The sequence below is a fragment of the Selaginella moellendorffii genome, unplaced genomic scaffold (genome assembly GCF_000143415.4).
Source record: "Selaginella moellendorffii unplaced genomic scaffold, v1.0 SELMOscaffold_70, whole genome shotgun sequence".
Classification (NCBI taxonomy): Eukaryota; Viridiplantae; Streptophyta; class Lycopodiopsida; order Selaginellales; family Selaginellaceae; genus Selaginella; species Selaginella moellendorffii.
Genome location: NW_003314331.1, coordinates 411999 through 431506, shown reverse-complemented (window position 1 = coordinate 431506; position 19508 = coordinate 411999). Strand labels below are relative to the sequence as shown.

Below are 19508 nucleotides of genomic sequence, written 5' to 3'. Positions count from 1 at the left end.
TGCTGCTGTGGGGGGTTCCAAATGTATAGTGGGGATAGTGGGTAGGTTGGGCATGGTTGACCAACCTGAGGTATAGTTTAGCTCTTGCTTGCGTGCCTGTCCTTGTTTTGCGTCTGGCTTGGGTCTAAGCCTAAGTTCCACTCCATGTTAGCTGGTGGAGTACCCATATCCTCACGTTAGGCCACCAGTATACTGAAATAGTACCAGACTCCATTGAGCTCTATTTTGCATGTTGGTCCTGGCATTGGGATGTTGGATACTCTAGGACTATTTTAAGTCGCTCCGTGCCCCTATCCCTTCGCTCCTTGGGCTATATGCTCAGAAGTTGCTTCGTGGTTTAGTCTTGTCACTCCTTGGCTCCATGCTTGGGAGTTTGGCACTGTTCCTTCGTTCAGTGGCCCAAGGCCCTGAAACTCGGGTTCCACACCACTGTCTGTTGGACACATGGCATGTGACACATGGCATCTATCACGTGGCACAAAGAGGGTTTAGGTTCCACTTCGTGGTGTTATCCTATGGTAAATCACCATAGGATAAAGGGTAAAAACCACATGCACTACATTTGGTATCAGAGGATAAGTCTCAGCGAGTACTATTCAATGAGATTGGGCAACTAGTCTCGTTGCATATGCAGAGATGAAAACGATGATCCAAGTGGGTACACGTTTGGGTGCTAAGACTTCGCAATTGTTCCTTGGGTATGGATTTGGTTCAAAAACTCATGCAAACGGAACAACTCAGTCCATCTTATGAGCCCAAGAGCAAGCTCAAATAATATAGAATAAAAAGGTGATTAGGCTCGTGAGTGAGGCACATTAGCAACTCAAAGTTACATTTTGAGTTGGCAGGATTGATGTTAGCCTATTGGTGGTTTTGTGAGTTGTTCCATGTACCATAAGTGAAAGTAAACCTTCCCTGGGTTTGCAATGAGTGGTAAATAGGCTGGTCCATAGCTGTTTAGCACGGCACTAGTGGATCCTTCCTAAGCATGTTTACAAGTGGATCAATCAAGACTATAAGGATTAGTCTATTGGTTCAAGTAGTCATTGCGGTGCTCTCTCATAAACTTTTCTTGGATTGGATTGAAGGCAGTGCGAAAGCAAACTTAAGGTTTAGTTAAAGATGAGACCGAAAAGAGAGTCATTAGGGACAAAGTATCAAACACGTAAATCATTTTCTCTTCTTGAGACACGATTTGCAACGAAGTGTTCACTCATTGCTCGTGTTCACATTATGCAATCAAGAGTCCCTACTTTGATGTATGTTGGAAATGATGGTCTTGCAAGTGATGAGTCGTGGGATGAATAGTGGTGAAATGCTAAACCATTTAGTTTGGGCTTGCTATTGGAAAACTTAAGTTGCAATGCTCAATTCTTCTCCGGGGAACCTTGTTATTGCTCCTTGAGTAGCTTGGTGTTGGATTAGTTTTGAGTTTTGGTCGGAAAGAGAGTGGCATGAGCTTGTCCATGTTGTGAACAAAAGTTAATGGTGTTAGGTGTCGTAATCTCTATCGGTGAAGTGTGGCATTTATGTTGCATTTTGTTGAATTGAGTTGGCACTTGATAGTCACATGAACCTTTGAAGTAATGACACAGATGTTGCTTGATTGATGATCAAGTCGTTGTAATTTTATATCATATCCATGTGATGATGAGTAATGTGTTTACGAAGTTACTTAGTTAAATGATGATCAACCCCAAAGTGGTTGATAGTGAAGCTAGTCTACTTACATATAGTAGCATTGTAGTAGCTTTGACTGGATTCTCGATAGTGGTCTATTATGCTAAGTTTAAGTTGGTACCTTGTTTCCTTGAGAGTTTGCCCATGAGGTGTTATAAAAGGGTTGTAGCATTCATTTGCTATAGCTCATTGGTTGATCTGTTAGCACTTGGAGTAGATTGTTGGATGGAGAAGGTATGTAATTGAGGCATTGACATTTGCTAGCACTTGTGTTAGTGGAAGTAGCATTGTTGTTCAAGTGATGAAGAATTTTCTTTAATATTTGATTTTCCATGTCATTTTTCTTTGTTAGTGTTTTGGCTTCACATTAGATCTTGAAGGTGGTTGAAGTGCAATGTGAATGTCCGAAGATATGGTCTTCATGATCAAGCCTTGGATGTTCATTTAGCACTTTGCGGATGTCGGTGTTGGATTCGGAAAATGGGCAAAGAGGTTCGATGCTTAAGCATATTGATGGATCATAAGAATTTGTGATGAGGTGAACCTATGTGAAATTGTTAGTAGGAGGAAGTTGGTTGTCTTGAAAGTTTGCATTCCTAAATTAGGAGGCATTCTTTCTCTAGGATGGAAAATTTTCCACAAATTTTCTTAGGCTTTTCCAATGGCTGATCTGTTAATCATTTTGCCCGAAAACCATTCCATTTTCATAAGCCAGTACAAACTAGTGAAAAGGTTGGAGTTGACTTTAGTTGGTTTAGACCTTAGTAAATAGTTTGTATGATGCAGCCCGAAAGGGGTGTTGACTTCTTGAGGATAAAGCTATTGAGTTTGATAGAGTTTAGAGTTGGTGTAGAAAAGTGGCCGTTGTGCTTTTCTAAGAAGGGTGACTCTTGTGCCTTTCTTTTGTAGTATTATGCTCAGTGGCAGGTTGCACCTTGCATTTTGTTAAAACTCTATGAGAGTAGTAAGCTCTCACTGATCTTGACTTGGTCTTGGTGGCCCTGCACCTTGGCTAAAGATGGTGATATTTAACTTAGTTGTTTGAGGTTGAGATGTTGGTACCCGTACTATAGCTTTGTCTATGAGGAGGTTGTGTACTGATATGAGTCCATCTTATGGTCTTCACTTTAGTTTCGACTAAGTGTTGATCATGCATAGCTAGCCTCTTTAAGGCATGTTCAGAGCTATTGGCTAAATGCATTAGTGAGCTTATTTCGGTTGAGTTGGATTTGAGTGGTTATTTAGTTCGTGCTTGTCCATGAACCTATATCTCGTACATGAGGTATTACGTTACTATTGGACAAGTATATAACTTGATGGCATGAGTTTAGTGTTTGGGTCTTGTGAAGGCAAGTTGAAAGAGTGATTGTCAGTTGTTTGACAACTAATGATTGCTTGTAGACTTTGTCGAGGACTGTTTGACACTTGCTTCGCTCGATAACGATTTAGCAGTGATGGGCTTGCTTTATCGGATGGTGTTGTGAAAGATCATGTCATTATACTTACATGGGTTTTCCATGTTGGCATATCGATTCTACCTTTGTCGATATCATTTGGTGACGTTTAGTCTATGGTGTTAGATTTTATTGAATTTTGGATGTGGTGATTCATTCCTTGATTATGTGTTATCTGTAACTAAGTTTTGCTAAAAGATTGGTCTCGAATACTAGATAAAGTATCTTTGACCTTAGTTAGCTTAGTTGCTAGGAAGTTTTGGGTGGTGATTCATTCGTGCTTTCTTCTAGCTTTGTTATGGTGTTGATGACACTGAAGTGATGTCTTGTCATTGACATTATTGATGTTGAGATTTGAGTGAAATGAGATGTCTTCTTCGTAGGATGATATTGAGTTTCATTAGTCTTGATGAAGATAGTGTTGATGATTTGGCTATGGCTTTGTGTTATTAGCATTTGTGCATTTGCTAATTAGCAATTGTGTTGACGTTTAAACAAACTGAGTGGCAAGTTTGAGTTAATTATGTTCTAGACGAGACTATTTAGTAGAGGGTTCAGCTTTGGCTTTTCCTTTAAAAGTGATTCAGTCATGAACTATATTAATTCTATGTGAGAGAGAGTTAGTGATTGATATTGAAATATTTGACTCTTTGTTGGATTTGAGTTGGGATATATTGATCATTGATGATTCTCCTTGTGCTTGTTACGAAGTGAGTTATGTCGTGCTAAAAATGGATTCATGGAGGATCGATTTGATAATCACTTGTTGAGCATAACTCTATTGTACTTAGCTTTTGGGTTGATGCAGATATACTCTTCATTAGCTTTAGCATTATGAAGTTTTGCTTATGGATGTGTTGAAGAGGGTATTGTGGGTTATACCATGATTTCTTCTTTAGCATTGAAATTAGTTCATGTAAGACTCGTGATTATTGTTAGACAAGACTTAGCTATAAGCTTCTTCAAGCTTTTGGTTCTTTGAATTTTATGCTTATTATTCTATTTGTTCGGAGTTGTTGGGGGACGGCATTTTAGCTCATAACTTCACTGTTGAAGTTAATATTTACATCTAGCAATCATTGGTGATGATTGACTGTCATCTAGGATAGTTGATTATCACTGTCAAAAGGTTTTGCTTGATTATTGTTGGTATAAAATGATTTACTGTTCTTTGGGATGGTAGATTGTTTCTTCGATGATGATTATGTATCTCCTCATTGGTGGGATGATTGATGTTCTTTCATAATAGTTAATTGTTCTCCTTGGTGGTTTATGGTTTTTCGCAATACCATATGTTATTTGTGGTTTGCTTTGGATTGGTCTTTTGGGTTTGAGACATCAGTAGGATGTTGCTAACACTTACTTAAGCAACTTGAGTTCCTTGGTATTATTGACTGGGATCTATTTAGATTGGCTAGTGTGATAGTTGGCATGAATGAGTGTTTGTTGGTTTTGCTGCAATCATTTTATTTTGTTGATTATTGCTCAAGTTAACTTTGATAGATTGGGATGTTATTTCCTTCAGAAGATACATTCGCGATCATAATGCTTATTAGTCAATGATACTCTATGTTCTTTGAGTTATCTTTAGTAAACTGTTTGTTGCCATCCTCGGTAGTTAGGTTTCATTATTGAGTTGTAAGCGATTAATTTTTCCATTCTACTTTAGTCACTTAACCACACCTCCGACCACTTGGAGAAGTCTCACTCACAACCTCCATAAGTCCTATTTTGGACTTGGGCTTGCTAGCCCCGAGAATGGCATCCTTGCCACTCAACCTTTGCACTTGGTCCAAGTGCTCCACGTGTCTGATCCCATGACCGATACCCCAAGGTACCACCGACATATGAGCCCATTACGCTAGGCTACGCTCATTCACCTTGGTCACATCGGTGGTCTAACACCACCTGCATTGCAATCCCGTCTCTTCAAGACTAGGCCATTCTCCCATGAGTGGTCGTCCCAGATCCACTCTTTAGCATCCTTAGGATGCCCACAAACATGGAGAATAGCCTTCCCCAATATCTCCATTCTGGTTTCCACCAAGTCCTTTTCTATCCTTGGCCATGTTTGCCAACACTGCCACTAGATCAAGGCCCACGAGCCCGACCACTAAGTCCCACTGTCCTCTAGGACTTCCTCACTGTGTGACTGTGTCCTTGGTCACCACACCGGAGGGCTACTCCTCTTCTTTTCCACAGACTGGGACTTTGGGACAACATTTCGGAACACTGTGGCCCTACGCGGGCCTCATGGGTACTCTCCCCGCCTTCCGCCTTTAGGTGCTCTAGCCATGGGCTTAGAGCGAGGTTCCATTGAGCCACGCTAGGTATCCAAATAGGTAGTGCCACTCACACTTGGACTAGGAGCATCAGCCAGTTGATCTCCCAAGGGAACTAGAGCCGGCTCTTGAACACTTCACCACCGCTTGTCAGTCCGTGTTCACTCTAGTCTTGGACTTCCTAGTGGGCAGCTCATAACCCAACATTGGGTACAGCCTTCCTAGGCCAAACTAGCCTTTCCTGTCTAAACTGGCTCCACTGCAGTCCTCCCCCTTACTATACTTTTGGAGCTCACCAAACCCCCCAGGGTTTGGGAGACGAATGCTTTGGGCTTTCACCCTCTCAGACTTGAACTCGGACTCGGACTCGAACTCGACCTCAGGCTCGGACTCGGACTCGGGCTCGGGCTCGGGCTCGGTCTCAGTCCTGATCTCGGTCTCGGTCTCGGTCCCGGTCCCGGTCTCGGTCCCGGTCTCAGTCTCGACCTCAGACTCCATCTCGGATTCCATCTCGAGTCCCTCTCGAACTCCATCTCGGACTCTGTCTCGGTCCATCTCAGACTCCATCTCGGACTCCGTCTCGGTCCATCTCGGACTCCGTCTTGGTCCATCTCGGACTCCATCTTGGACTCCATCTTGGACTCCATCTCGGACTCCAACTCGGACTCCAACTTGGGTCCATCTCGGACTCCATCTCGGACTCCAACTTGGACTCCAGCTTGGGTCCATCTCGGACTCCATCTTGGACTCCATCTCAGACTCCACCTCAGACTCCAACTCGGGTCCATCTCGGACACTTCCACGTGTCATGTGTTGGTCCTTTTGGGTCCATTTTTTGGAGCCTCGCTCATTGCTCGCTTCGTGCTCATTCCTCGAGCACTTTGTTGGGAGTTCCACTCCCACTCTCAACTTTTCAAGTCGGAGCTTTTGGTCCAAACATGTTATGCTTGTTTAGCTTTCGCTTCGGCCACTACCACATGGCACCCTTCTGGCTCCACTTTGGGGCCTAGGGATTTTGTGTCTCACATGAGTTTCCTTGATGATATATTTGCTATTGAATTTTGTTGGATGGTGATTCCTATGTTTACCGATTATGATGATTTTCGTGGTTCCTATACTGTCATATTAGTTTATCAGATGATAACTTACTTGGAATACTTTTATGTTTTAATCTAAGATATATTTACAAATAATTAACACTCTAAGATATCATTGTCTATGACTTTGATATTGTCTATATATTGATCTTTGAATTGCAGCCAGTATAGGCAGCCTAGCTTCGGCACTTCGTGTGCATGGTGAAATCTCTAGTCATGGGGTAACTACTGTCAACTGGTCACATCACCCGCCTCTCTGTCGATATTCCTTATTTCGTTCAAAAGGGTGTGACCGTGTAAACAACTCTAACTGCCTGTTTACAGTAGTCTATCTAAACTTTACCGACGGGTTTGGTTTCTTTGCTCAGGAGGGTTGGGGCCTCTGGCTTCTTTCTCTATGTCTTTGTGGGCAAGGGCATATCACACTTTTTTAAGCTGGGTGGCTCCCAGAGCAGCAAGGGTGGCTGACTCTGTTGGTCATTTCCTTGTCGGCGACGGTCGGAAGGTGTTTGAGTTGGTAGCGCATCAGCATTAGACAAAGAGGTTACCCCTAACTCATTTAAATTGGTGCATTTCTCACATAGTGTGAATACCGTGAACTTTTTCTAGAGTTGTTTCCTTGGTGGTATTCTAGACTCGAGTATGCATCGACTCAATCTTCGACTCGGTCCCATCCGATGAACTCTTTGTCATTTCGGTCAAGCTTTCGGGGATCCTTTGGCCTACGACATCTCGGGGAGTTGGTTCCTTACAGAGATATCTTGAGTTGCCATCCTTGATGGAAATGGTTCCATCAATTTGACTAGTGAGGCCAAAGTCACCAATCTTGTAGACGCGATTACGGATGTAGATGTTGTTGGGCTTCACGTCTAGGTGAGCAAGGCTGTGCGAGTGTAAGTGCTTCAAAGCGTTTAAGAGCTGCCATGCATAACAAACTAAGAAAAGAACACAATTGAGCTGCTTACTTGAAACATCACCTCGGTCAGCTTCTTCTCCGTGAATGTCCATGCAAGGCTCTCGTCTTGTAGATTTGTCTCACACAGCTCCATTTGGATATACAAAAAGTCATTCTCGAACCATGAAGAGAAGTAACACACTACGTTTTCATGGTAACCTGGAAGCTAGATAAGTTTTGAGGAAGCCAGTGGTAATACTGAAAGAAAAAAGCCAACTCACCAAGACATGAAAGTGCCTAAACTTCTCTTAGTGCTTTCCTCCTGCAAAGAGAAAAATTTGCCAAATCAATATCATAGTCTCTTGAATATAGTGACAAAACGATCTCCCTCATTTAGCAGATGCCAATTGGAATGCTTTACAGCATATAGGCAGCTGCCAAGTCTTTTGAGAACTTTATAAACATAGCTGAAATCGCCTCATCCTATTTCCTAACAGTGGAGTAAGAATGAAGATCATACAAATTCTATGCACCACAAATACCTTGATTTGATGGAACTCCTCATGGTAATGCAATGAAGAGCCAAAAGCAGAGACACATCCTGTATGAGAATACCAAAGTTATGAAAGAAAAATGAAAAATAACAATATACCCTGCCTAGCTCTCTTAGGAAACACATCACTGTTAACAAAAGGTTCCGGAAGCATGGTGGGGACATCACATGCTGTCGCAGAGACAATGTCTTTGCATTCTCTGCTTCTTGGTTCAAATATTCATCTAGGAAAAGAAGAAGAAAATGAAAAAAAGCTGAGTGAGTGTTTAAGATTGTCAAAGCAAAGCTAGACATACCACTTCTTGGTCTTTTCCTCCGTAGAGGCATCAGACCCATAGGCACATTGAGCTTAGCATTCTAGCAACAGTGGCCAAGACAGTCTAGCGACAGTACCAAGACATGGCTTGTTCCAGCGGCAGTGCCTTAGATTTGGATTGTGAATCAGATTTGGATTGGGAATCAGTAGCAGCAGTAGGGGCATTTCATAAACCCTAGAAAAACATTACAAAACAAAAACAATTCACTCTGAGTCAACACATTACATGTGACACGTGTCATGCCTTCCATTACCATTAACAGTTCATCGGCTGCAATTAGCTGGATTTGGCATACAAAAAGTTTGGCACTCCCTCCTTATTATGATAGATTGATGAGTTGTGCATTCAAATCAACACAAAACAAACAACACCATTTAACCAAGTTGGCATCCCACTAGGAAGATTAAGGCATAGCAGGTCAAGTTGAACCTTTGTGTTTCTTCTAGAAAGATTCATAAATTAACCCAAAAACTTTAATTTATATTATATCCCTCTCTTGGTATATAATCCCTAAACCATAAGCCCAAAAAACAGATCAATAGATAGATGGATTTCATTCTTGCAAGTAGATGTGCAGCATGATTTATTGCCCAATTTATGAATCTCCCTGGAAGAAATGCAAGTGCTTTCAAATCAACACAAAGGTTCCATCCAATTCTACACAGCTCGACCGGCTATGCCTTAATCTTCCTAACGGAATGCCCAAGAGCCATCAGCTCGTGGACATTGCCATGGTGATCCTACCCTACGTACGGGAGAGCTGTGCCAATTTCGAAGTTGCTTTGGAGATCAAGAACCTCTTTGTGGGAGTGGGCGACAGCGATGTAATCATCAACTCCGATGCCCTGGGATTCTACCCCTACCGCATCAAACTCTGGATCGGTCCACAGCTTGACGAGATGAAGAGCCCTGTCAATGCTATCTATTACAAGAATTCTCGTGTCAATTCCAGCACGCGCACCACGAGCAGCGACAACGAGATTGGAGCTCGATTTAATCTATGGCCACTGTCGCTCAGATTAAAGAAATCATGGGGGCGCTCACTTCAAGAGCCAATGGAGTGCGAGTCCATCAGTGTTGGAGATCCAGGGAACACTGCTAAGCTCGAGTGGAATCTCCTTCGCTGGAATCACAATGGGACGAAGTATAATCCATCCAAACCATACTCTGGCCTTGGCTCTCTTAAGGTAAATCATGCTTTTACTCTTCGTTTCATCTGGGCGTGATCCATATAGCCGCCATTGCGAGGAGGGCGCACAAGTATCAGTGTGGAAGACTTTCCCATCACTGTGTGGCATCTGCCCACAAGCATGGCGTCCAAGTTTCCACTCCGGTTCAACCTTCGTCTCGAGGCTGACATGCATCTCGTCTGGTACACAAGAAGCAAATGGGTGTGCCGAGAGGCAAATTGCACCAGCGAGAGAGTCGAATTTTCTCGAGAGTTTGTTGTCGCAGATGGTGAGTGACAAGTCCGACTGTCATACTGCTTTGAGCGTCCATCGCTTCTTAACTGTTCTTCCCCAGTATCCAGTTTGGAGCTAGAAACTTACTACAAATACATGTGTCTTTCAGTGTCTTGAATGGGATTTTAGCAGGCCAGATTGTCTCTGGCTGCGAATCCAGAAATTAGCTACTGCGAAAACCCTGCTGTTTTGCTCAAAGAGATCTCTTTCCTCCTTTTTCTGCTTTACCTGATCGCTCGCGCAATCGACGTTATGGACGCGTCACGTCACGCGTCCCTGTGGCTGTAAGAAGACCCGTTGTGGACAGCAGCAGTGTTAGAAGCTTTTCTAGCCTTCTCAGCCAGATTCCAGAGCATCACGGTGGCTACCAAGATCATCACCATCTTGGCGAAAGCAAATTAACAAAGCTGGAAAAACAAGTACCTCATCCCACAGCAAGAACACGCTGCAGCCGAGCTTCCTGGTCGCACTGACCGCGTTTTCATCTGGAATTCACAGGATTATATCGATCCAGCATTCAGTTCGTTGCTTGTCTGTTTGTTCACGAGCCGCCAGTATACAACGCGTGGTTGTACAGTCCAGAGAAGAATGATAAGCTCTTGTCCTGTAAGTTCCAGTTCCACTTGTGTCTTGGTAAACATTAGTTCACAGCAAAGTTTGTTACCTTGAAACTCCATACTTGTTATACCAAGGCTATTGATCCACACACGAAAAACCCGCTCGTCTCCGAGTCTTGCTCATGATCCTGAATTAATTCAGCGTAAGTGAGGCTGTTGTTGGCTGTCAAACCATTCCTGGAACAAGAAGAAGTTTTATCAAGAGCGAGGTGGGCCTGAAATTCAATACCTTTCATGGCAGAGATCAAGATTCAAGTTTGCGGAGCCGCTCTGGGTGTGAGGTACCTGTAATTTATTTCTGCCTATAGGTACAAGCGGAGTGGCAAGATCATGGAGTGCATGAGCTCGTACCAGGATCTCCTGTCGCAGATCGGAAGTCACGAGCAAGAGCAAAAATCCAGAGTTTCGCTACTCTGATGGAGCCGAGGAGTGTCTTGATCTTGTCACAAAATGGACCGCAGTGCTGGGGTCACAGTAAGCTTACAAGAGCCCTCATTTCTCTGCATTGATAGCTCCCTCATGATCTTAGGCACTCGCTCTGGCATCGTCGAATACAAACATCGTTCCAATTGGGGACGTGATGCTGTGTAGAACAAACGGATCGAGCACACGCCTCGGCAAAAGCATCCAAATCCGAGACCCCACACACACTGACGCACGAATTGGGCGTCACATCCTTTGCAAAGCTGCCCACTCGCTTCATCATCCGATCCGACGCGCACAAGCGAATCGATCCTGGGAATCCAAATTCTGCTGCTGCTGCTGCTCGCTCTCATCCAGCGATGATCGCCGGCGCCGCCATCTCTCCGCAATGCCACCGCCGCCACTCTTGCCGCTCTTCCCGCGCCGCCGCCGCCGGATCATCGTGGCGGAGCCTGTGATTCCCAGTAACCCTAGCCCAGAGCATCCGCGTATATTCTTGTGTGTAGACTAGATTCTATTTTGGTAGTTTGTATCATCTTACTCGAGCTTTTGCGCCTCCATCCCTGAGCAAGCACTGCTTTTGTTCTATCGTATGGATCTTGGAGATCTAGCGGAGACAAATCGCAGCTCTCAGGAGCCAAGACGTTTAGAAGTACGGTGTATGTTTCCCCATCCTTGGTCAGTTTTAAAGTGTTCCCAGTTCGTTGGTCTCTACCGTAAGATCTGACGAAAAGTTAGTAATTTCTCTGGGAGATCCAGCCTTCTGCAGGTGTTAGTTGACCGATTTAAACAAAACCTCTTGAGCTGGAACACGAAGAAGCCCTTCTATATCCTGCAAACTCCAGAAACTTTAGAATTTTCACACAGATTCATTTTTTATTACCTCTGTATCGTTTACCATCTCCGCGAGCTCTGGTGCCGCTTTCATCTTGACGCCAGAAAGGAATTGAATCTGACAAAACACTGATGCTCAGGACGAAGCGAGACTGCATAGACAAAAACAAGATCAGTCAAAAAGTTTTTGCGCATAAAATGGAAACTCTTCCAGCGATCAAATCTTCGGTTCCAATGTTCCACAATCGAGCAACCAATTGCCTTTGTGTGTGATTCTCGACCTTTTCCCAAGTATTGAGATTTTCATATTGAGAGCCCTCTCATCGATGGTACGTTGATCAGTTTGCTGCAAGACCAGTGATTAGTTTTCAGCGTGAAAACACGACCGGAAACTTACCAGATCAGTATACCGTCCTGAACAGCGTCAAAGAGATCATCCCTAGAAAGAAAGAAGGAATGTCCCCCATGGAAAGATGGCTATTAATATGATCGCTTTTTTCCTCTGAGTGTGAATCAATGTGGTACTTGATCTTTTCAGGAACTGGGACGCTGGGCTCGTTTGCGGGCTGATTTTGACGCCGCTCTTTTGCATCTCCAAGTATATCTGCAGAGACATGAGAAACTTCGGAAACGATGATCGCGTTACCGACAGAAAGGCCTCATTATCCAAGCTGCTGCTCCTTTCTTTCACAATGGAGGCCACCTCCTGCTCTGTTAGAGGTTCTTGGATGAAAGCCAGTCTTGAAAGCATCTTTGAACTGTTTGGCGGTGATCACGTCGCTACTCCAAAAGATACGAAAAAGAAAAAGAAAGAAAGAACGAGACTTTGCAGGTTCTTTACCTCGGATTTGAGCGAGCGAAGCTCATTCAGCGTGAATTGGCTCTCCAAGAGAGGATAGGACACCACAACGCCCCCAAAAGCAGGCGTCCCCTCAGCTCAGTCGCTCGGTCGCCAATTACCTTCAAAGCATTCGGGTGGAAGGAAAGAACCACCGGCCACACCAAAATCGAGCTTTCTTCTTCGTCTCTCTGCCTTCTTTGTCGATTTCTTGTCCTTGAATGCCGCGTGAACTGCTTCCCCAATGTGCTCTGCGAGAAAAACCAGCTCCTGAGGAGTGACTTGAGACAAAAGCAAACGCTTTGCACGTTGTTACAAACCTGGAGTTTAATGCCGGGTACAAGGACAAAGTTGCTCTACAGCGCTTATACTCCGCTAGCGCGCTTTTCGTTAGTGTCCTGCACGGATAGAGAGATCAGCCTTATCGCCATACAGAGAAAAAAGAAGAAGACTGAAAAATCCCACATTTGTTGACGAGCTCAAGCAATTCTCCTTCAACTAGATCCGCAAGAGCGAGGCGTAGTACGTTGGATCATAGATCGAGCCACCGAGGATCGGGTTATGGACGTCTGTCTGGCGGTCCCGGGTGCTCTCAACGGAAGTAGCACCGGGCTGGACAAGCCTCTAGTAGCAACTAGCGAGATTATGCGTGGCGAGAGACGGTCTTAGCCGGTTTTCAACCAAACCAGCGCCGAGAAGCTCCGGACCGTGAAGCCGAGGATCTCCATCCATAGCGCGAGATCCAGCGAGAAGATCGCAATCCGTGGAGATCGGCCGTAATGCCTGCACGTAAAGAAAACTCTTTAGAATCTTAGATTCAATTCCTTTCTGGCGTCAAGATGAAAGCGGCACCAGACCTCGCGGAGATGGTAAACGATACAGAGGTAATAAAAAATGAATCTGTGTGAAAATTCTAAAGTTTCTGGAGTTTGCAGGATATAGAAGAGCTTCTTCGTGTTCCAGCTGAAGAGGTTTTGTTTAAATCGGTCAACTACCACCTGCAGAAGGCTGGTTCTCCCAGAGAAATTACTAACTTTTCTTAAGGTAGAGACCAACAAACTGGAACACTTTAAACTGCGAAGATCCATACTATAGAACAAAAGTAGCGCTTGAGTATCAACTGTCTTAAGATAACACTGTGTCTGCCCAAGTGGACCTCCCCACTTGCGGATGGCAGCCCTGGCAGGGCCAACAAAACCGCAACCGGGGAGAGCTCCCCTGGGATATTCTTTCTTTCCTTGTATATTGGAAATCGAATGATCCAACTAACGGGAACCAATATAGAATCTAATCTACACACAAGAATATACGCGGATGCTCTAGGGCAAGCTTAGTGTGGAGGAGGGATGGTGGAGGGCTCGTGGTGGAGCGCGGCGGTGGGGCTGGGGCTAGGGTTACTGGGAATCACAGGCTCCGCCACGATGATCCGGCGGCGGCGGCGCGGGAAGGGCGGCAAGAGTGGCGGCGGTGGCATTGCGGAGAGATGGCGGCGCCGGCGATCATCGCTCGATGAGAGCGAGCAGCAGCAGCAGCAGGATTTGGATTCCCAGGATCGATTCGCTTGCAAGCGCGTGTGCGCGTCGGATCGGATGATGAAGCGAGTGGGCAGCTTTGCAAAGGATGTGACGCCCAATTCGTGCGTCACTGTGTGTGGGGTCTCGGATTTGGATGCTTGCGCCGAGGCGTGCGCTCGATCCGTTTGTTCTACCCAGCATCACGTCCCCAATTGGAACGACGTTTGTATGCGGCGATGCCAGAGCGAGTGCCTAAGATCATGAGGGAGCTATCAATGCAGAGAAATGAGAGCTCTTGTGTGAGCTTACTGTGATCCCAGCAGTGCTTGCGCCTTGTCGTTCCATTTGTGACAAGATCAAGACACTTCCAGCTTCGCAATGTCCACATTCAGCTCTTGCTCGTGACTTCCGATCTGCGACAGGAGATCCTGGTACGAGCTTATGCACTCCATGATCTTGCCACTCCGCTTGTACCTATAGGCAGAAATAAACTACAAGTACCTCACACCCAGAGTGCGGCTCCGCAAACTTGAATCTTGCTTTTCTGGCCTATCTCTGCCATGAAAGGTATTGAATTTCAGGCCCACCTCGCTGTTGATAAAACTTCTTCTTATTCCAGGAATTGTTTGACAGCCGACAACAGCCTCACTTACGCTGAATTAATTCGCGCCAACGAAACGCTGTGAACTGATGTTTCCCAAGACACAAGTGGAACTGGAACTTACAGGACAAGAGCTTATCATCTGGCATCTTCTTCCTTGATCTTCTCTGGACTGTAGAACTACGCGTTGTAAACTGGCGGCTCGTGACCAAACACTGGATCGATAATATCCTATGAATTCCAGATGACGAGAAGAAGCAAAACGCGGTTAGTGAGGCCAAGGAAGCTCGGCTGCAGCGTGATCTTGCTGTGGGATGACATTGGCGAGGTACTTGTTTTTCCAGCTTTATTAATTTGCTTTCGAGACCCAAGATGGTGACACTGATGATCTTGGTAGCCACCGGGATGCTCTGGAATCTGGCCGAGAAGGCTAGAAAAGCTTCTAACACTGCTGCTGTCCACAACGAGTCTTCCTACAGCCACAGGGACGCGTGACGTGACCCGTTCATAACGTCGATTGCGCGAGCGATCAGGTAAAGCAGAAAAAGGAGGAAAGAGATCTCTTTGAGGAAAACAGCAGGGTTTTCGCAGGCAAGGCTAGCTAATTTCTGGATTCGCTGCCAGAGGCAATCTGGCCTGCTAAAATCCCATTCAAGACACTGAAAGACACATGTATGTGTAGTAAGTTTCTAGCTCCAAACTCGATACTGGGGAAGAACAGTAAGAAGCGATAGACGCTCGAAGCAGTATGACAGTCGGACTTGTCACTCACCATCTGCGACAACAAACTCTCGAGAAAATTCGACTCTCTCGCTGGTGCAATTTGCCTCTCGGCACACCCATTTGCTTCTTGTGTACCAGACGAGATGCATGTCAGCCTCGAGACGAAGGTTGAACCGGAGTGGAAACTTGGATGCCATGGTTGCTGGCAGATGCCACACAGTGATGGGAAAGTCTTCCACACTGATACTTGTGCGCCCTCTTCGCAATGGCGGCTATATGGATCACGCCCAGATGAAAAGAAGAGTAAAAACATGATTTACCTTAAGAGAGCCAAGGCCAGAGTATGGTTTGGATGGATTATACTTCATCCCATTGTGATTCCAGCGAAGGAGATTCCACTCGAGCTTGGCGGTGTTCCCTGGATCTCCAACACTGATGGACTCGCACTCCATTGGCTCTTGAAGTGACCGCCCCCATGATTTCTTTAATCTGAGCGACAGTGCCCATAGATTAAATCGAGCTCCAATCTCGTTGTCGCTGCTCGTGGTGCGCGTGCTGGAATTGGCACGGGAATTGTATTCATAGATAGCATTGACAGGGCTCTTCATCTCGTCAAGCTGTGGATCGATCCAGAGTTTGATGCGGTAGGGGTAGAATCCCAGGGCGTCCGAGTTGATGATTACATCGCTGTCGCCCACTCCCACAAAGAGGTTCTTGATCTCCAAAGCAACTTCGAAATTGGCACAGCTCTCCCGTACGTAGGGTAGGATCACCATGGCAATGTCCACGAGCTGATGGTTCTTGGACATTCCATTAGGAAGATTAAGGCATAGCCGGTCGAGCTGTGTTGAATTGGATGGAACCTTTGTGTTGATTTGAAAGCACTTGCATTTCTTCCAGGGAGATTCATAAATTGGGCAATAAATCATCGTTGCACATCTACTTGCAAGAATGAAATATGGGGATTATATACTACGAGAGGGATAGAAACAGCTTCCACAGATATTGACTAACAGCCTCTACTGTTTGTCCTCATTTGACATGTCTTCATTTGACATTTCTTCGTGGTGTAACTAATACAACTTTCGTGACATTTCTTCGTGGTGTAACTAATACAACTTTCGTGATGCAACTAAGATATAAGCAACGCTTGCAACCAATATATTATACATTTCTTCGTGGTGTAACTAATACAACTTTCGTGACATTTCTTCGTGGTGTAACTAATACAACTTTCGTGACATTTCTTCGTGGTGTAACTAATACAACTTTCGTGATGCAACTAAGATATAAGCAACGCTTGCAACCAATATATTATATTTTTAAGTAGCCACTAATCAATAGGAATCGAACCTGTTCCATTTGCTTTAATACCAAATGTAATGTACTTCTCTCCCTTAAGCCAACTGGAAAAGAAACAATTGCTTAATAAAAAAGCCCTTAATAGCTATTTATTTCTATTTATCCCCTAAGTTCCAAGAATCCATAGTGATAATATATCCAAATTTCATTCTATGATCACTTGCACTACAATTTATGACTTGCTTCTATATATAAATTATAGTTTTTTAGGTTAATTGATATACACATTTTTATATTCCATTTTCATATTCTATGCACTCAAATTAGTGGAGTTAAAAAGCAAGCTTTAATTATCCTTGAAGAGTGTTTGGATAGGATTTTGGTTTAGATTTAGCATTTGTATTGTCTATTGTTTTTTCCTTTTTTCTCCATTCATTTTCATAGTAGAGCAATAGCTTCTTCCTCCTTTGACTCTGGAATAGTAGTTAGTGCAATTGATCAATGTTATGTGGTTGTAATTGAACAATTAAACTTAGTTAATGGTGACATTCACAGAGCATGGTACAACTTCTTTTGCTCTTGCTACCAATCTTTGTGTTTGACTAAAGTTTTTCTGTAGCAATCCTACAAATAATATGTACCATTAGTTCAATCATTTTACAGTGATTGCCACATATCATTCTTGGGATGATATTTAGTGTTTGCATGAGTTTCCCACGTGTCTCCAAGGTATAACATTGCAATAATTTGACTATAGTCATTGTGCAAATTGGAGCATTTTCTTAGACATCTTTAAACACATATTTGGACATACTAACAATTGTGATAATGCCTTCCAACAATTGTATCATCTTTGTCAAGGGCCATCTAAGTTAATGATGCAAATTAATATTCATTTCCAAGGCTTTTTGCTTCATGCAAAACCAAATATATTAGAACGGATTAAATTAGGAATGTTGTAGCTAACACTTTGTTAAGATCGTGTAGGACTTGTGCATGTATTTATTCCAACCACCCTTGATAATGTTTTTTGCTTGGCACAACTTTGTGAGATATTAATACTTCTTATTTCTCATTGCACATCCTTTAACTCCACTTGTTGTGGGAGATTATCTTATTCCAATGGAGGTTAATGTTATTGTTACTTGAATTTAAAGATGTGGTTGTGGTTGTGATATCTATTGTTAAGTGTGTGATGAGGTTAGTCATATGTATCAATGTTGTTAGCATTTTTCAAATTGATGTTCTCCATTTCTTAAATGGAGACTTTGGCGTTAACAAAATGATGCTAAGTCAAACTTTTGACCTCTTTGTTATAAATTAGTTACAATGCAATCATGCTAAATATAACTTTAAGCTTGTTTTATACTTCCTTATATCTTTTCCATTCTTTTCACTTTTGTTTTATTTTGTCCCTTTGTTTCTATCATTTTTGTCTCTTCATTACTTCCTCCTATATTTCTATCTTACTTTTTAATTTTCTCTTCATATCCTCTTTAGATGAAGTTCACTACCTTATGCTTTGTCACAATTTTAAGCTCCATCATCCTTTAAAAAATTTAACAATTGCTATATATATAATTGATTGCTCTACCTTTGCTCAACTATCAAGTTTGCTAGATATGCAATATATTTAATATATGAAAATTTAGTTTAGTGTTTTCAATTATTGCAATATGTTGAAAATTTTAGAGAAAAACACAATCACTCTATTCACAAGATTATCTATTTCGTTATAAAGCTCACAAACTACTGAATTTTTGTAAACATCTTCTATATATAAGTTTGTTCTATAAGCAAGGTAATGCACAAAAGTAATATAATAGTTAACTCCCTTGAGACTAGCTGCCACACCTGTTGATTTAAGGGTTTTGAGATACAAAAATAAATATTTCAAAACCCTTAATCAATTTATAAAACACTAATAATCTGTCTCTCTCAAATTATTTATTTATTTTCTTACATAAATATATTTTGAAACTATTTTTTGCATGAATATGCATATGTATATTAGTTTTAAAATATGTGTATGTGTGCAAGCAATAGAAAAGTTAGAGTCATAAGTAGGAAAAGTTGAAGTCATAATTGTCACAAAGTATTTATATGATAAAAATAAAAGAAATTAAAAGGAAAAATTAATATAAAAAATTAGTGTTATTTATAGAATAATTAAAAGAAAAAATTTAACTAAATTATCCTTGAGTTGGTAGTAGAAAAAGATATTTTTTAAAGTTTTACTTAGAAATCAAAACTACAAAGGAAGAGCATTGTGTCATTTTTCCTCCAAAAAAGTCCTTTTAAAAGTTTATTTAAAAGCTCATAACTATTAAATAAGAGTATGATTTAATTCTTATTTTAAGGGAAATAAAAACTTTCTTTTTTGTTTTTGTATCTCTTACTATATATATGTATGTATATGTATATATGTATATATGTATGTGTATATATATATGTATGTATGTATGTATATATGTATATGTATATATATGTATGTATGTATATAAAATAATACTAATAGTATTATTATTTAAAAGTTTCATTTTCAACAGGAAAGTTAAAATTGTTTTATGGCTTTAAAGCGTGCAAAAGAGTGGTTTAAAATGAGATGATCATTAATATTCTTTGTTTAATAATATATATTACTTAAAATAACCACAATCCATTATGATAGATGGCTTCCTTTTGGAGCTTTTGGTAAGTGTGCTCAGGCTTTCAGAGCCTAGTAACACTACAAGTTTGTAGATGGTTATCGCACTCATTTTCTCAGTGTGCTTGTTTAACAGGCTCTTGTATTGCTTGCTTTGCACTGCTGGGCTATATTGCTGCCTCTCTACGCACTACAGAACCAAGCTCTGGGAGAAGGACAAGCTGCCTAGATCGTGGAGCCAAGATTTTTTCTCCCACTGCTTTTGCTC

General features: G+C 42.6%; 3 protein-coding genes and 1 long non-coding RNA gene across 7 annotated transcripts; 2 read left to right on the top strand and 2 right to left on the bottom strand.

Moving 5' to 3' along the window:
* The first annotated feature begins 8803 nt into the window (after window positions 1-8803).
* Window positions 8804-9765, top strand: LOC112340789. Its single transcript, XM_024659793.1, has 2 exons — window positions 8804-9465; window positions 9514-9765. Exons 1-2 carry the CDS (start codon window positions 8848-8850, stop codon window positions 9742-9744), a joined length of 849 nt encoding a protein of 282 aa, XP_024515561.1. The 5' UTR covers window positions 8804-8847; the 3' UTR covers window positions 9745-9765.
* A 59-nt stretch (window positions 9766-9824) lies between these two features.
* On the bottom strand, window positions 9825-12702 carry LOC9640333. 2 transcript variants are annotated; one of them, XR_002990280.1, is made up of 7 exons: window positions 12262-12702; window positions 12013-12219; window positions 11665-11961; window positions 10710-11613; window positions 10588-10643; window positions 10406-10535; window positions 9825-10345 (listed from the first exon to the last, which is right to left on the bottom strand). It is a non-coding gene; the product is annotated as an uncharacterized LOC9640333 (long non-coding RNA). The 2 variants fall into 2 exon arrangements; XR_002990279.1 differs by having other exon boundaries at window positions 10588-11613.
* Window positions 12703-13778: 1076 nt separating this feature from the next.
* On the top strand, window positions 13779-15317 carry LOC112340803 (uncharacterized protein At5g64816-like). Of its 3 annotated transcripts, XR_002990286.1 has the most exons (3): window positions 13783-14534; window positions 14587-14896; window positions 14966-15317. XR_002990286.1 is itself a non-coding variant. In XM_024659832.1 (2 exons), the coding sequence occupies exon 1, from the start codon at window positions 13800-13802 to the stop codon at window positions 14229-14231; it is 432 nt and encodes a 143-aa protein (XP_024515600.1). In that variant the 5' UTR covers window positions 13779-13799; the 3' UTR covers window positions 14232-14534; window positions 14601-15231. The 3 variants fall into 3 exon arrangements, 2 of the variants coding, with proteins under 2 accessions (XP_024515600.1, XP_024515599.1); XM_024659832.1 differs by having other exon boundaries at window positions 13779-14534; window positions 14601-15231; XM_024659831.1 differs by having other exon boundaries at window positions 13779-14534; window positions 14587-15231.
* LOC112340801 lies at window positions 14722-16583 on the bottom strand. The gene is made up of 2 exons (XM_024659829.1): window positions 15612-16583; window positions 14722-15563 (listed from the first exon to the last, which is right to left on the bottom strand). The coding sequence occupies exons 1-2, from the start codon at window positions 16218-16220 to the stop codon at window positions 15333-15335; spliced, it is 840 nt and encodes a 279-aa protein (XP_024515597.1). The 5' UTR covers window positions 16221-16583; the 3' UTR covers window positions 14722-15332.
* Between the last annotated feature and the right edge of the window lie 2925 nt (window positions 16584-19508).

Bases quoted from the DNA above. Each gene is read 5' to 3' on its own strand.
- LOC112340789 (XM_024659793.1), top strand. From the start codon at position 8,848: ATGTGCAGCATGATTTATTGCCCAATTTATGAATCTCCCTGGAAGAAA. The intron at 9,466-9,513 runs GTAAATCATGCT...TGATCCATATAG, and splicing joins CTGGCCTTGGCTCTCTTAAG to CCGCCATTGCGAGGAGGGCG.
- LOC112340803 (XM_024659832.1), top strand. From the start codon at position 13,800: ATGGTGGAGGGCTCGTGGTGGAGCGCGGCGGTGGGGCTGGGGCTAGGG.
- LOC112340801 (XM_024659829.1), bottom strand. From the start codon at position 16,220: ATGATTTATTGCCCAATTTATGAATCTCCCTGGAAGAAATGCAAGTGC. The intron at 15,564-15,611 runs GTAAATCATGTT...TGATCCATATAG, and splicing joins CTGGCCTTGGCTCTCTTAAG to CCGCCATTGCGAAGAGGGCG.